General features: G+C 50.6%; 2 protein-coding genes across 2 annotated transcripts; one reads left to right on the forward strand and one right to left on the reverse strand.

Annotated features, from left to right (window-relative positions):
* Positions 1-3,794: 3,794 nt before the first annotated feature.
* On the reverse strand, positions 3,795-4,880 carry LRP88_01601 (thioesterase family protein; the record flags this gene model as incomplete). Its single annotated transcript, XM_083238278.1, has 2 exons — positions 3,795-4,592; positions 4,680-4,880. 2 exons carry the CDS (start codon positions 4,878-4,880, stop codon positions 3,795-3,797), a joined length of 999 nt encoding a protein of 332 aa, XP_083106783.1.
* A 924-nt stretch (positions 4,881-5,804) lies between these two features.
* LRP88_01602 (type I polyketide synthase) lies at positions 5,805-14,366 on the forward strand (the record flags this gene model as incomplete). The annotated part of the gene is made up of 13 exons (XM_083238279.1): positions 5,805-6,274; positions 6,352-6,865; positions 6,953-7,076; positions 7,153-7,265; positions 7,319-7,919; positions 8,009-8,458; positions 8,557-10,715; positions 10,793-10,889; positions 10,950-10,975; positions 11,185-12,066; positions 12,135-12,419; positions 12,485-12,559; positions 12,633-14,366. The coding sequence occupies 13 exons, from the start codon at positions 5,805-5,807 to the stop codon at positions 14,364-14,366; spliced, it is 7,530 nt and encodes a 2,509-aa protein (XP_083106784.1).
* Positions 14,367-14,692: the final 326 nt, after the last annotated feature.

The raw sequence follows: 14,692 nt of genomic DNA on the forward strand, positions 1-14,692 counted from the left end.
TAAATTTTTACCTTAAAGGATAATTTTAAATAAACTTTTTAAAAATTTAGACTAAGTATAAAATAGCTAGCCTAAAAAGTTAAGCTTATTATATATTATAAAAGTAATATTAATTTTCTTAGATTTGAAAAAAAAAAAAAATCTTACTAAGCTAACGTACTTGATAAGTGAGCGTCGCAGACAAGCGAGCGTCGCACTTTTACCCTATAGTATAAATTCTATTAAAATAAAAATTTTCTTTAAAAAACTCTAAGAAATTTAGCTTAATTTTTATAAATCTATAAGATTAGGTATAGGCTATTTATAGAGTAAAGAATTATATATATTTTTCTGGGATTTTTAAAAAAATCTCTTATAGGGTAGTTTAAAAAAAAGTATATTTATACTATATAAATAGCTTTTTCTTTATAAAGGGGATTTTTTAAAAATTTAAAAAAATTATATATAATTTATTTTTAAGTTAAATAGCTAAAAATTTAATTTTTCAGTTTTTAATTATTTTAATGCGGTTTTTATTAAGGTTAAGAATGTTAGATTTTAGTGCATAGTTTAGGTATAACGCTTGCTTGTCTGCGACGCTTGCTTATTAAGTATGTTAAACTTAATTTCTTTTTATTTTAAGTAAGTTAATTAAAAGCTATACTTATTAAATTTTTTTATTTTTAAAAAAATTTTTTTTTTAATTAAGTTATTAAGATTTGCGTTAAAGAGCTTTTATATAACGGCACGGTCACAGCTGCGGGCACCTTAGCCGCTGCGCCACGGGGCAAAAGATTAGGCCATAATTGTCATTATTGCAATTATAGAGGGTGCAATAACTGCCTATAGGGCTTATAGCACTGTTACGGGGGACTAAGTTATAATATTTTATATAATAAGCTTAGGTGTTTTAGATTAGGATAAGATTTTTAATAAATTAAAAAATAAGAAAGCAATTAATAAAATATATATTAATAAATTAAAGTTTTATTATTATTTTAATAAAAGATAAACCTTTATAAAATAAACTTAATTTAATTAAAAAGCTATAACTTAAGACTTTAATATTTTATTTTAGTACTTTTAATTTAAAGAGCTAATAATTATATTTTAATATAATTATTAATATATATATATAGTAAGTGGATTAAATAAGTAAGTGGATTATATATACTATGCACTAAAAGTAGAGATTTTTAAACCTAATTAAAATAGCTATAAAATAGCTACTAACTTAAAAAGAGTTATATTAGATATTAAATTATTAAATAAGCTATTTATATTTTTTTAGACTTTTAGAAAAATTTCTTTATAGAGTAATAGCTATATATATAATATAAATAGACTTTTTAAATATTAGCTAGTTAATTATAATTTTTTAAAAATGTATAAAGTTTAAAATTAATAGCTTATTATATAATATATTTAAACTTTTAATTTTATTTATTTTAGGCTTAGCTTAATTTTCTTAGAAATTTTTAAATTAATATAATCTTAGATATAAATCCTTTTATTAGGCAAATTAATCTACTTGCTTGCCTGATCCACTTGCTATATATATATATTACTAGTTAATTAAATAATTAAAATATAAATAAATATAAATATTTTAAATTTATAAAAATTAAGTAATAAAGTATTTAATTTATATATAAATTAATACTAACATATATATATAGCTTGCGTGACAAACAAGCATACGTGATATAGGTATTTATACCTTATAAAAAAAAATTAAAAAAGCTCTTAAAATTTAAGATAAAGCTTAAAATAAATAAAGTTTTAATATTAGACTTATTATATAATATATTATTTTATATATTTTTTTTTAGAAAAATCTTATAATACTCCTTATAGGGTAATATAAAAAAAGTATATTTATATTATATATTTAATTATTTCTCTATAAAGGGCTTTTTTAAAAAATCTAAAAAAATTATTATAAGGTTTCTTAAAAGATTAGGTTTATAAAAATACTCTTTTTAGGTTTCTACCTATTTTATAAAAAAAGTTAAGAGGTCTAAGGTAAGTGGGATTTTAGTAATATAGTATGCTGTCATGCATGCTTGTTTGTCACGCAAGCTATGCATATACGTTATAAATAATTTTTTAAAATTTTTAAAAAAGTCTCTTAATAGAAAAAAAAGCTACTTATATAGTATAAATAATTCTTTTTCTAAACTACCTTATAAGGGATTTTTTTAAAAGTTTTAAAAAATTATAATAGGTTTTTTATAGCTTAATTAGTCTAACTCTAAGTTATTAGCTAGTTAAATCTTAAGCTAAATTTCTTAGAATTTTTAAGGCTATTTTAAAATTTAGTATAAATCCCACTATAGGGTAAAATGCGTCGCATACTTAGATGCATCGCATGCTTATTATGTACGTTAAAATATATTTTTTATTTATCTTATATTTAATATAATAAATAAAAGATATAAAAAGTATTTTATATTAATTAATAGCTTAATATAAAATAAGCTAGTAATTTAAAATATTTTTAATAATAGCTATAAGCTATAATTAAGTATAAATAAATAAAATAAATAAATAAAATACTTAATTAAGGCTTGATTATAACTTAAAAAAAGTATTATAAATAAATTATTAAACTTTTAGCTCTTTTTTATATTAAAAAAAGGTAATTTTAGAAGTAGCTCTATAAGTATGTTAATTTAAGCACTTAAATCTAGCATAAGAGTAAGTCTATTACGAGGGGGGTAGCCAGGTCTAAATCCCACGACTTAACTTAATTAACAACCTCACTTAGTTCTATATTCCGGCCTGGGCCTGGGCCTGGGCTATGCTGATCGTTTATATAAGCCGTATGCTTGTCATTTTGGGATGGTGAACCGCTTATAGAGCTCTATATATCCGTAAATGCAAGGCTTATGCATAGGTAGGGACGAATTCCTCCACAGTCATCCGTCGGCTTGTTCTTGACGTACCGACACGTTTACCATGACTCCGCCTCTTCTTCTTGTCTTCTCACCGAACACGCCGAGGAAATTTGATCGGATGTGTTTCGAGCTGAAGACTTGGCAACTTCGCTGTGCCGTTAACCACAGCCGGACGTTCTCTCTCCACCAATCCTGGTGCTACCGTTCCTCATCTATCGATGCAGCTACGAGCAGCTTTCGTTGCACGAGCTACTGCAAAGCTATTTAATGTCCGCGATCAAGTGGCATGATCCTACTTTGTCGGAATGCTTCCGAGTGAACAGGGTTAGGCGCGCTTGTAATGCAGGTACGGTGTCTACAGAGACAAGTAAGCTCGGACCATGCGTCACGGCGAGATGGTCAGTGCTGGGCCGCAGCTGATCTAATTCCGTGTGGAGGGCAACCGACCTTGTACTTGTACTTACGACTCTCTGCGCATGAGGAGACAAAGTGTACTCTACACGGCTTGTGCATGTTGGCTGCAAGCTGCTCATTGTGTTGAGATAATAGTTTAATATAATATAAAGAGACCAGATACCCTTGTCTTGGTCAAAAATGTATTGGTTCGATCGTGCAGGGCTGTGGCAACGACGGACAGGGGGGTCCAAAGTCCATGCTTTGCGAAGTAGATCTGACACTATCGAGATGGTCTGTATATCAAGTGATCAAGATTCCCAGGTGCTCTGATGCGACCGAGATAGATACAAGTGCGGCTTGAACAAGCATTTCCTCCACAACTACAACTGCTTGGCTGGGAGGAATCTTTTGTCATATCCCGCGGTCAAGTATGTTCAGGTCTCAGCTCATCTTCAACGTCCATTGAGCCAAGAGCCAGTAACTCGGTACCAAACTTGTCATTCTAGGGATAAGACCGATCTAGCCGAGAACAAATCTCCCCAGCACTCCATCCTCTCGTCCATCAAACAGGGAATGCCCAGCATCCAGTGCGGCGAAATGCTCAGCGAGCTCCATCCCCTTGCGACGCATCAGCTCTATCCGTTTCCAGCCCTCTACTGGCTCTTCCTCTCCCTCCAATGACTCGACCTTCTCACTCACATCACCAACCTCGAGCTCACCGCCGCGCCACCCACCACCGGGGCGCTCAGGCAAAAGACGGCTCTCCTCGAGTATGATGGACGGGTGAATCGTGAAGCGCCCAAGCTTGAAGACATATTTGGAAACAGCCGTCGCGATGATGCGCTGCGACCAGTCCCGATCGGTGCCAACGCCTCCCGGTGACGCCTTGCCCTTCTTACCCTTGTCTTTGGCCACAAAGTGTGTCACAAAGTATAGCCATTTACGGTCCCAGGTCAGAACGCGACTCCATAGCTCATAGCTCTCCAGCATCCCGACCTCGCGTTTGTAGCTGCAGAAGACAGAACCAAGCACGAGGCTGAACCCACCGCCCATGACCCTGCCGCTCCTGTCGCGGACCACCTGTGTCCTGGCATTGTCCGTGACGACCTGGATCCCAGGGGTCAAGAGATAGCTGACAAGGCGCGTGCGCGAGACATCGAGATCTGGAAAGTAGGTGCTGTTGCTCTTGTGTAGGTTGTAGTCGGTGTCGAGCGGTGAGTTGCGAGTAGTCGTGACGATATGGCCAAACAGCGCGTGGGGTGGGAGTTCGCCCCGCTTGATGAAGTCGTGGCAGACAAAGCTATAGAAGACGCGAGCCTAGGCGGAAAGGACAAACCACAGTGTCAGTTGTCGTGTCATTACTTCTCAGCTCCTCCTGTGTTCCATGTCGGGGCAGTGTCGTACCGTCCATGCCAGCGGCAGGTTCTTCCAGTTCAAGGCGGCGAACACCACCAGGCACAGACGAAGCGGCCATCCCGGCGATGTCAAGAAGTGGTAGATGCCTTGCCGTAATTCCGGTGAGGTGGCCACATAGGCAAGACCGCCAATGGTGACGGGCACAGAGGCCGCAACGGCGAATTTGATGAGAATGAGTGGCGTCAACATGGAAAAGACTATGTTCTTCCCGAACGTTTTATGTATCTGCTCGTTTCGTTTCCGTGTAGCTGAAGGAGATTGCGTCGACATCACTCACACCAGATCGCGCAAGGCTGGTATTAAATGGATTGCCTACGACCTGCTCCACCACGAATGGCTGCGTCACTCGACCTTCAGTACGGAGCAGGGGGCTTGTCAATCAAATGATAGATAAAGACGTATTCATTTATATCTGGTGTTTTCGAGCAACGCCTTTCTTGGGACAACGCACCAACGTACCGTACCATACTCCCTGGCATTCGTGACTGAACACCAAGATGAGAAAGTATCTTTGTATTCTCTTGAGAACAAGGTGGAGCTGACCTTTTTGAAACAAATCCCGTCAATGACAACAGCCAGGATGCTTCGCCGAGGTCTGTTTCCTGTTTCCTTTGGTCAGACAGGGGAACGGCTCCACCCCGAAGGCTTAATAGGCAGGTTGATGTGCTCGAGGAGCTTGAGCAGGATTCCCACCTGGCCCTTAACTAAAAGCTAGCTTGAGCAACAGATGACATGATCAGTGAGAGTTGTTTTTGCACTCTTCTTGTGCGTTGAAACATCTATTTACGAGCCGAGGAAACGAGTGATTCCAACAAGATCGAACTTGAAAACCCGAGAGTCTTGGATGTCACTATAACCATAACAGCACCTCGTGAAGCTCAACTTCAACAACACGACCTCGTCTATCGTGCTTAACTTGTGCTTTTTGAACAGCAGGCTGAGAATATACCCCGAAGAATGGCTCCTCATCAAACATCACCCCCCAATGGGACGGCATCCCCAGAGGCCGGGACTCCAAGATATACGTACAGACCAGCTTCATCTGCACCAGAATCGCCGTGGGCAGACAGCGCGGAAGGGCCCGAGTTGGCCAAGCCCATGGCCATCATCGGCATGGCCATGCGCCTCCCGGGAAGCGTGCGCTCAGGTGACGACCTCTGGGACCTCCTCTCGACCAAGAAGAGCGGACTCTGCGATATACCCAAGAACCGGTTCAACGCCGACGGGTTTTACGACCCGGCTCGGGGCCCCGGGACGATCCCAGTCAAGAAGGGATATTTCCTCCATGACGTGCAGATCGAGGAGTTCGACACCAACGTCTTCCCCATCCCCAAGATGGAGCTGGAGCGCCTGGATCCTGCCCAACGACAGCTGCTCCAGGTAGCCTACGAGTGCATAGAGAACGCAGGCGGGACCTCGTGGCGCGGGAGCAGAACCGGGTGCTACATCGGCGAGTTCGGCGAGGACTATGCCGACAGTTCTGCACGCGAGTCACAGCAAAGGGGCAACTTGCGGTACACCGGCCTTGCCGACTTCGCAATAGCCAACAGGGTCTCGTATGAGCTTGACCTTCGAGGTCCGAGGTAAGGGAGAACCCCTCAAGCCGGAGCAAGCTCTTGGCAGCAGCAAAAGATTGGGAAACTCACTGCTAGTCTTTCAGTATGGTGGTCAAGACGGCTTGCTCGTCCTCCCTCGTGTGCCTCGACCTAGCCTGCAAGGCCATCCAGAGCGGCGAATGCGACAGCGCCCTCGTCGGCGGTGTCAGCATGCTCTTCTCGCCCGCCACGTACATTAGCGTGACCGACCTGGGCGTCATCTCGCCCAATGGCCAGTGTCGGAGCTTCGACGCCGGCGCGGACGGCTACGCGCGAGGCGAGGCCGTCAACATGGTCATGATCAAGAGGCTGGATCACGCACTGAGGGACAAGGACCCCATTCGTGCCGTCATCCGTGGGACCGGTGTCAACACCGACGGCAGAACCAACGGCATGCTGACCCCAAGCTCCGCCGTGCAAGCGGATCTCATCCGGCACACATACGAGGTGGCTGGGATAGATGACCTGTCACAGACCGCCGTCGTCGAGTGTCACGGCACCGGAACTCCGGTCGGCGACCCCATCGAGACGGAGGCTGTCGGACGGTGCTTTGGCGAGAACGGCGTAATCATCACATCGGTATGCCCCCTAGAACGCCTCCCTACCGATACAGGCACAATCTCTGTCCGTCTGTCCGTCTGTCCTGATGTCTGACCGCGTGTCCAGGTCAAACCAAGTCTTGGACACGCTGAAGCCGCCGCCGGCCTGTCCAGCCTAATCAAGTGTGTCCTGAGCTTGGAGCACCGGCAAGTGCTGCCAAATATCAACTTCAAGACACCGAATCCAGACAGTAAGTGCAACAAGCCGCGGTTTGAATCATGAGAGATGCTATAGCCCAGGAAATTGACGTATATCTCTCCCACAAGTTCCGTTTGAGAAATACAAGCTCCACGTCCCGACCGAGGTTGAATCTTGGCCGCAGGGTCGAGCAGAGAGGATAAGCATCAACGCCTTCGGCATTGGAGGCGTCAACGCGCATGTTCGTCTTGTCTGGAGCCACGAGAGAGTGCCTCACTTGCTGATACGGTGCAGGCAATCATCGAATCCCCGGCGCAGTTTGGAATCAAGAAGCCTGCCAACGGCGTCGCCAGCCGCGGCGTGCACACAAACGGCGATTCTGTTCCCAATGGTTCTCAAAAGCAGCGTGAGCATGGTCACCGTCAAGACCAAAGCGCCTACGTGAACGGCGGTTATATGAACGGCACTGCCGTCAACGGGGCGAACGGCAACGAAAAGTATGCTGACGGCGGATCGAATCTCCTGGTCTTCTCCGCCTATAGCTCCGAATCTCTCGATCGGCAGATCAGTGCTTACCGTGACCTGGCAGCAGCTCACGAAGCCACCTCGCTCAAGGATCTGGCATATACCTTGTCGAGTCGGCGCGATCACAGGGCCTACCGGGCTTATGCCATCGCCGACGACGCATCCGGTGTCCAAGACGCCTCCGCCACCGTCAACGCCGTCGTGGATGGAGCACCTCCGCCGGTGGGCTGGATCTTCACCGGGCAGGGTGCGCAGTGGCCGGAGATGGGCGCCAGGCTGATCGATACCAATGCTGCGTTCAGAAACAGGATCCGTAAGCTGGACAAGTACCTGCAGACGCTGAAGCTGGAGCCACCGGTGAGCATTGAAGGTGAGAGACTGGCCCGAGTCCCGCTCCCCTGGCCTCAATGTGGCGGACATGGGAAAAGCCTTTGACGCTATGCTGACACTGATCCGTAGCCGAGCTGCGCAAGACCAAGGAAGACAGTCGAGTGCACCGTCCCGAGATGGGACATCTTGTATGCGTCGCCATGCAGGTAGCCCTGGTCGACGTCCTCCGCTCCTGGAACATCGTCCCAGACTTTGTCCTGGGCCACTCGTCGGGCGAAACGGCCGCCGCCTACGCCTGCGGAGCCATCACGGCGGAGGCTGCCGTGTACGCGGCAACGAGGCGAGGCATCGGCAACGCCTCTTCCCAGAGGAAAGGCTCCATGGCTGCCGTCGGGCTGGGCAGGGATGAGATACAGCCGTTCCTGCTCGAAGGGGTCAACATCGCATGCGAGAACAGCCAGAGCAACGTCACGCTGTCGGGAGATACGGAGCAGGTTGAGAGCATCGTAGCGACGCTCAAGGCTGAGAGACCGGGCGTCTTTGCTCGTTTGCTCCGGGTAGAGAAGGCGTATCACTCGCGTAAGTTCCAATACTGGCCGGTCGCCATCACTACCGCCGTCCCCGTCGTCGTTCCTGTCTGGAAGATTGTGCACCCGCTGACCGATGTACTCAAACAGATCACATGCATGAATACGGGCCGGTGTATGAGGAGCAGCTGAAGCCCGTGGTTCGCAGTGCTGACCCCGAGATCCCATTTTACTCCTCCGTCACCGGTGACCGCCTGACCGGTGAGGGACAGCTCGGGCCATCGTATTGGCGGGCGAACATGGAGAACACGGTTCTCTTCAACCCGGCGCTCCGCTCCGCCCTCCGAGATCGACCCGGAAAGCTGGTCCTGATCGAGCTGGGACCTCATCCCGCCCTTGAAGGACCAGTCGGCCAGATTCTCCGAGATCTGGGTCGCACAGACGACATCTACCTCGGGACCTGTATCAGGGGCAGCGAATGCGATCGCAGCCTGCTTCACCTCGCCGGAAAGCTGTACCAGCAGTCGATACCGATGGACCTTCCAGCCATCTGCCCACCCGGCGCCGTCTTGACGAACCTGCCGCGCTATGCCTGGAGCCAGGACACGACGCACTGGGAAGAATCCAGGGTTGCGCGCGGCTGGAGGCTCCGGGAACATCCACCCCACGAGCTTCTCGGAAGCAGGGTGCTGGAGACGGAGGGCGAGCCGTGCTGGAGAAAGGTGATGGCTCTCGAGGACGCTCTCTGGTTGGATGGCCACGAGGTCAACGGCCAGGTCGTGTTCCCGGCTGCTGGGTACATCTCCATGGTGGGCGAGGCGCTTCGGCAGCTGACCGGCGACGCGACATTCACCGTTAGGAACGTCCGCATTATGTCGGGCCTGGTGCTGAGCTCGGACAAGCCGGTCGAGCTGGTCACTCTACTGAGGTCGACCACGTCCGGCACCTCGGACGATTCGGAATGGTACGAGTTCACCATCACCTCGTTCGACGGCACGGCATGGGTCCGGAACTGCCACGGCGAGGCCATGGCGTCAAGTGACAAGTCGTTCCACCTCGACTCTGTCTCTCCTGCAGCGGGATCGTTCCCTCGCAAGCTTGACAGGAGGGACTCTTACGACATCCTGAGACGAGTTGGCTTCAACTACACCGGGGAGTTTGAAGGGATGGCGGACATCTCGGTCTCGCCGTCGTCGCTTCAAGCTCACGGTGTCACTTCCCCGGGTCGCCGCCAAGTGACCGATAGGTCGTCCAGGTGCGCCACGTACTCGGTGCACCCGGCGGTGATCGACCAATGCTTCCAGCTCTTCACGGTGGCCCTGTGCCGCGGACTCAGGCGCAGCAACAGGCGGCTGGCAGTCCCGACCTTCATCGAGGAGCTGATCGTATCGCCGAGCGCATCGCCCCTGAGCGTCACCGCCAAGATCAACCGCCTGGATGAGGTTGGATCCTGGACAGGCGATTTCGTTGCCCTCGCGGCCGAGGGGCCCGTCGTGAGGCTCAAGGGGATGAAGTCGGTCGTCCTCGCAACCCCGGCGCAGTCAGAGCCGCCTCTATCTACGGAGCTCGAGTGGAAGCCGCACAGCGACTTTGTCGGACTGGAGGCCGGCCTGCACCCGCGTGCACCAAGGAAGAGGGAGTGGGCTCTGCTGGAGGAGCTCATCCTGCTGTGCAACCTTGACCATCTCGACCAGATCAAGACCGATGACAGCACTGCGCCGTATCTTGTCAAGCTCCTGGACTGGATGCGCCTTGTTACGGACCGATACAGGTCCGGCAAGAACCTGTTCGTGTCTGCAGGCGCTGGCCTCGAACATTTGGATCACGACGAGCGAGTCGCCAGGATTGACTTCCTCATGGCCCAGCTTGCTGACACGCAGGACGTTGTCTTCGCCAGGGCGATCCATCGCCTCTTCATCGAGGCACCCTCCATCTTCGCGGGAGAGGGCCATCCCTTGCACATTCTCATGCCCGACAATGTCCTGAGCGACTTTTACGACGCCACATCCTTCGACATGGCCGATGCCGTCCGCCTGGTGGCCAACACGAACCCTCACATGCGCGTGCTCGAGGTTGGCGCGGGAACTGGCAGCATGACGGCCAGGCTTCTCCGCGCCCTGACGTCCTCCCACGGCGAGCGCCTCTACAGCCAGTACGGGTACACTGATGTGTCGGCCGGCTTCATGGCCGTGGGGAAGCAGCGCTTTGCCGCCGTCGAGAACATCGATTACGATGTGCTGGACATATCCAAGGATCCCGAGGAGCAGGGATTCAAGCCCGGCAGCTACGATCTCGTCATCGCTTCCAACGTAGGTCCAAGCAGCGGCGGGGAACTTCCATGGCCTACCGGTTGTGGATTGAGAGTGCTAATGATGCGGTATTCTAGGTTCTGCACGCTACCCCTACTCTGGATGAGACGCTTCGCAACGTCTATAGTCTATTGAAGCCCAGTGGACGCTTGTTCCTGGAGGAACTCACTCCAGGTAGGTTGCTGCCCCTTTTGATCAATGCGTATATGCGGATAAAGTACTCACGGAAACCAGATGCAATGTTCGTAAACTACGTCATGGTGAGTTTGGAATCTATTTCACCCTCCTTGTTTCCCCAGAATATGGCATCGCGTGGTCCAAGGTAGTATGTATATGGGCGTGCGAGGGGAGTCTACTCTCAACGACGCTACATCCACCAACGAAAGGATTGGCATCGTTGTTCTCTTGCCATGATGGCCTCTTTACGCAACTATATGTATGACACGAGCTAACTGCAGTCTTTCCGAAGGGCTTCTTCTACGGCTGGTGGCTCGGTGCCGAGGACAATCGCGTGGAGCAGCCATGGGTCGCGCCCGAATGCTGGGCTGAGAAGTTGGCCGCCGCGGGATTCCAGAAGCCCGAGGCCATCGTTCTGGACAGCGACAAGCCATATCAGATCAGCGCGGGGATCATCGCTTCACGGGGGGTACGATCGACCTTGCCCTCCAAGGTGGCGGTTCTGTGCCATACCGCCGATGAGCCCCATGCGGTAGAGATGATCTCCCGTCTCGGTGCCATGGGCATAGACGTCGAGACATGCCTCTGGGGTCAGCCTCTCCCGTCTTGCGACATCATTTCCGTCCTCGAGCTCGAGAAGCCTCTGTTGCATGAAATGTCCGAGGAGACCTTCAAGACCATCATTGCCTACTTCCAGAGCCACAAGGCAAGGGTGATCTGGGTGACGGAAGCTTGCCAGATAGACTGCGCGAACCCCGAGCCTGCAATGATGCTCGGCCTCGCCAGGACGGTCCGGAACGAGTACTCACTACAGATGTACACCGTCGAGCTCGACAAGAGGACGACCACGAGCAGGGCCACCGAGGCGATCATTGACATCTGGGGCCGGGTCAGCACTCCGGACCTAGATCCGGAGTCTATGGATCACGACTACGAATATGCCTTGGTCGACGGCAGGATCCTGATTCCGCGATTCCACTGGGAGACCATGTCGGGTGCGTTTTCAGGGGCCGCGCGCAAGGAGCCACACGATGTCGAGGTCGCTCTCAAGCACCTCAACATGTCGACTCCAGGTCTTCTACGCACAATGAAGTGGATCGACGGCGGCGTTCCGGCCGCTCCCGCCAAGGGCGAGGTGTTGGTCGAAGTGAAGGCCGTTGGTCTCAACTTCAGGGTTCGTGCTCCTCCCACCTCAACCCCCAGCCTTTACTTTTACATGAATTCTTCTGACACGATCGCCAGGACGTTATTCTGGCTCTGGGCGTAGTCGAAGGGAATCCCAGCGGAATGGGCCACGAGGGCAGCGGTGTCGTCCGCGCAGTCGGGCCAGATGTTCAAGACCTCTCCGTTGGCGACAGGGTCATGTTCATCCACGACGGCTGCTTCACCACGCAGCTGACGTTGTCCAAGGACATCTGCGTCAGACTCGACGACTCGACGAGCTTTGTCCAGGGTGCCGCTCTGCCCGCCGTGTATGCAACCGCTCTGGCGGCACTGGTCGATGTTTCCAGGCTTCAAAGAGGACAGGTAAGTGTCGGCCGTTTTTTGTCTGTCTGTTCAATGGCCAGCACGGTAACCTTTTGAACAAACAGTCCGTTCTCATCCATGCGGCATGTGGTGGCGTCGGTTTGGCCGCGATCCAGATTGCACAGAACATTGGCGCACAGGTAAACAACCCCAAGATACAAAGGCCTCCCCTTCTCTCCATCTCCATTGGATGACTGACGTGCTTGCGTGCAGATATACTGCACGGTAGGGAGCGAGCAGAAGCGGAGGTATCTCGAGGACACGTACAATATCCCGGCAGACCACATCTTCAACTCCCGTGACGTGACGTTCCTTCCAGAGGTCATGCGCGCGACCAACGGACGCGGCGTTGACGTCGTTCTCAACTCGCTCTCCGGCGACCTCCTGCACGCGTCGTGGAAGTGCGTCGCCGAGTTCGGTCTGATGGTAGAGATTGGGAAGCGCGACTTCCAGCGCCGGTCAAAGCTCGCCATGGAGGTGTTCGAGGCGAACCGGAGCTTCGTGGGCCTGGACATTCGCGGGCTTTCCATCTCTCGCCCGCAGAGCGCCGCCGATCTGATGCGTCGATGCGTCGACATGATCCGGTCGACGGCCATCCAGGGTCCTGTCGCGTGCACGACCTTCCCGGCTGCCGAGATCCAGGATGCCTACAGGTACATGCAGAGCGCCAAGCATATCGGCAAGATCGTCATCGAGATGCCTGATGACCCGCAGGACCTTGGTGCAGGTGCACCTCCAGAGGGCGAGTCGACCGAGCTGGAAGTCTCTCCCAGGCCCAAGCCCAGCTTCCGCCCTGGCCGTAGCTATCTCCTCGTGGGTGGTCTGGGAGGGCTGGGACGTGCCGTGGCGACGTGGATGGTGGAACACGGAGCGCGGGTCTTGGTCTTCCTCTCCAGATCGGCCCGGGAGAACGATGACAACCGAGACTTCCTCAACGACCTCCGCTCCGAAGGCTGCACTGTGATGCTGGTTCCCGGCAGCGTCAGCAACCTCGAGGACGTGCAGAGGGCGGTGGCAATTGCTACGGCTGACCAGCCACTCGGCGGCCTCATCAACATGTCCATGGTCCTCAGGGATGTCACGCTTAACAAGATGACATACTCGGACTGGACCACGGCTGTGGAGCCAAAGGTCAAGGGAACGTGGAATCTGCATCACGCCACTGCAGACTGTACTTCCTTGGAGTTCTTCATACTGTTCTCTTCACAGAACGCTCAGATCGGCCAGTGGGGCCAGGCCAACTACGCGGCTGCCAACACTTTCCTCGACGCCTTTGCCCAGTACCGGCACGGGCACAACCTCGTCGCTTCGGTCATCGATGTCGGCCTCATGGGCGACGTGGGCTTCGCGGCGGAGAACCGCGCGATCCTGAAGAAGCTGGGCAGGATCGGCATGTATATCCTGCAGGAGACGGACCTGCTCGATGCCATCAACCTGGCTCTTCTGAAGTCACAGCCCTTGCACGAGACGGAAGACAAGAAGACGAGTCGCTACATCACGCCGGGCTACGTGGGCATCGGTCTCAACACCACGACGCCCATGTCTGCCGCCTCGACCCGCGTCCCGTGGAAGCGAGACCCGCGCATGAGCATCTACCACAACATGGACAGCTCCAGCGGAGACGTCAGCGGCGAGGGCTCCTCCAAGGGCAGCTCGCTCAAGGTCGTCCTGGCCGCCGAGCCATCTGAGGAGAAGAAGACCGAGATCATCGCCAGGGCCCTCGCCGGCACTCTCGGGAACTTCCTGATCAAAGACGGGAGCAGCTTCCCACTCGACAAGCCCCTCAAGATGCTCGGCATGGATTCCTTGATCGCCATGGAGGTGCGGAACTGGATCCGACAGAACATCGGCGCCGAGACAAGCACCTTCACTGTGCTGCAGAGCTCTTCCTTCATGCATCTTGCCGGCGAGATCAGGGCGGCGATGAATGCGGCGAGCGAGGAGTGATGGGGCGGCCTGTGTGTGATGATTCTCAACGGAGATGGATATATATACGATGCTGCTTACGCCACAAGATGTAGATACACGTTTGGAAAATGCTTCACAGACTTTGATAATAACGCCGACGAGCCCATGTGAGGAATTGCCAAATCTAGACAGGACGATGCGTTCAAGGGACATCATCCCCGAGCCCGGTAGGGTAGAAGATACTATACTCTACTTCTACTTGCACTCTGGATATCAACTACTCAGCAATCGAGATAGTATCAACAGCCCAGCAAGTGGTTGATTTCTTCTACCCTAAAACCCTGAACTAACTATGCATTCCCAAG

The sequence above is a fragment of the Fusarium phalaenopsidis genome, assembly GCF_050370095.1.
Source record: "Fusarium phalaenopsidis strain FUZ10S chromosome Unknown contig_32278, whole genome shotgun sequence".
Classification (NCBI taxonomy): domain Eukaryota; kingdom Fungi; phylum Ascomycota; class Sordariomycetes; order Hypocreales; family Nectriaceae; genus Fusarium; species Fusarium phalaenopsidis.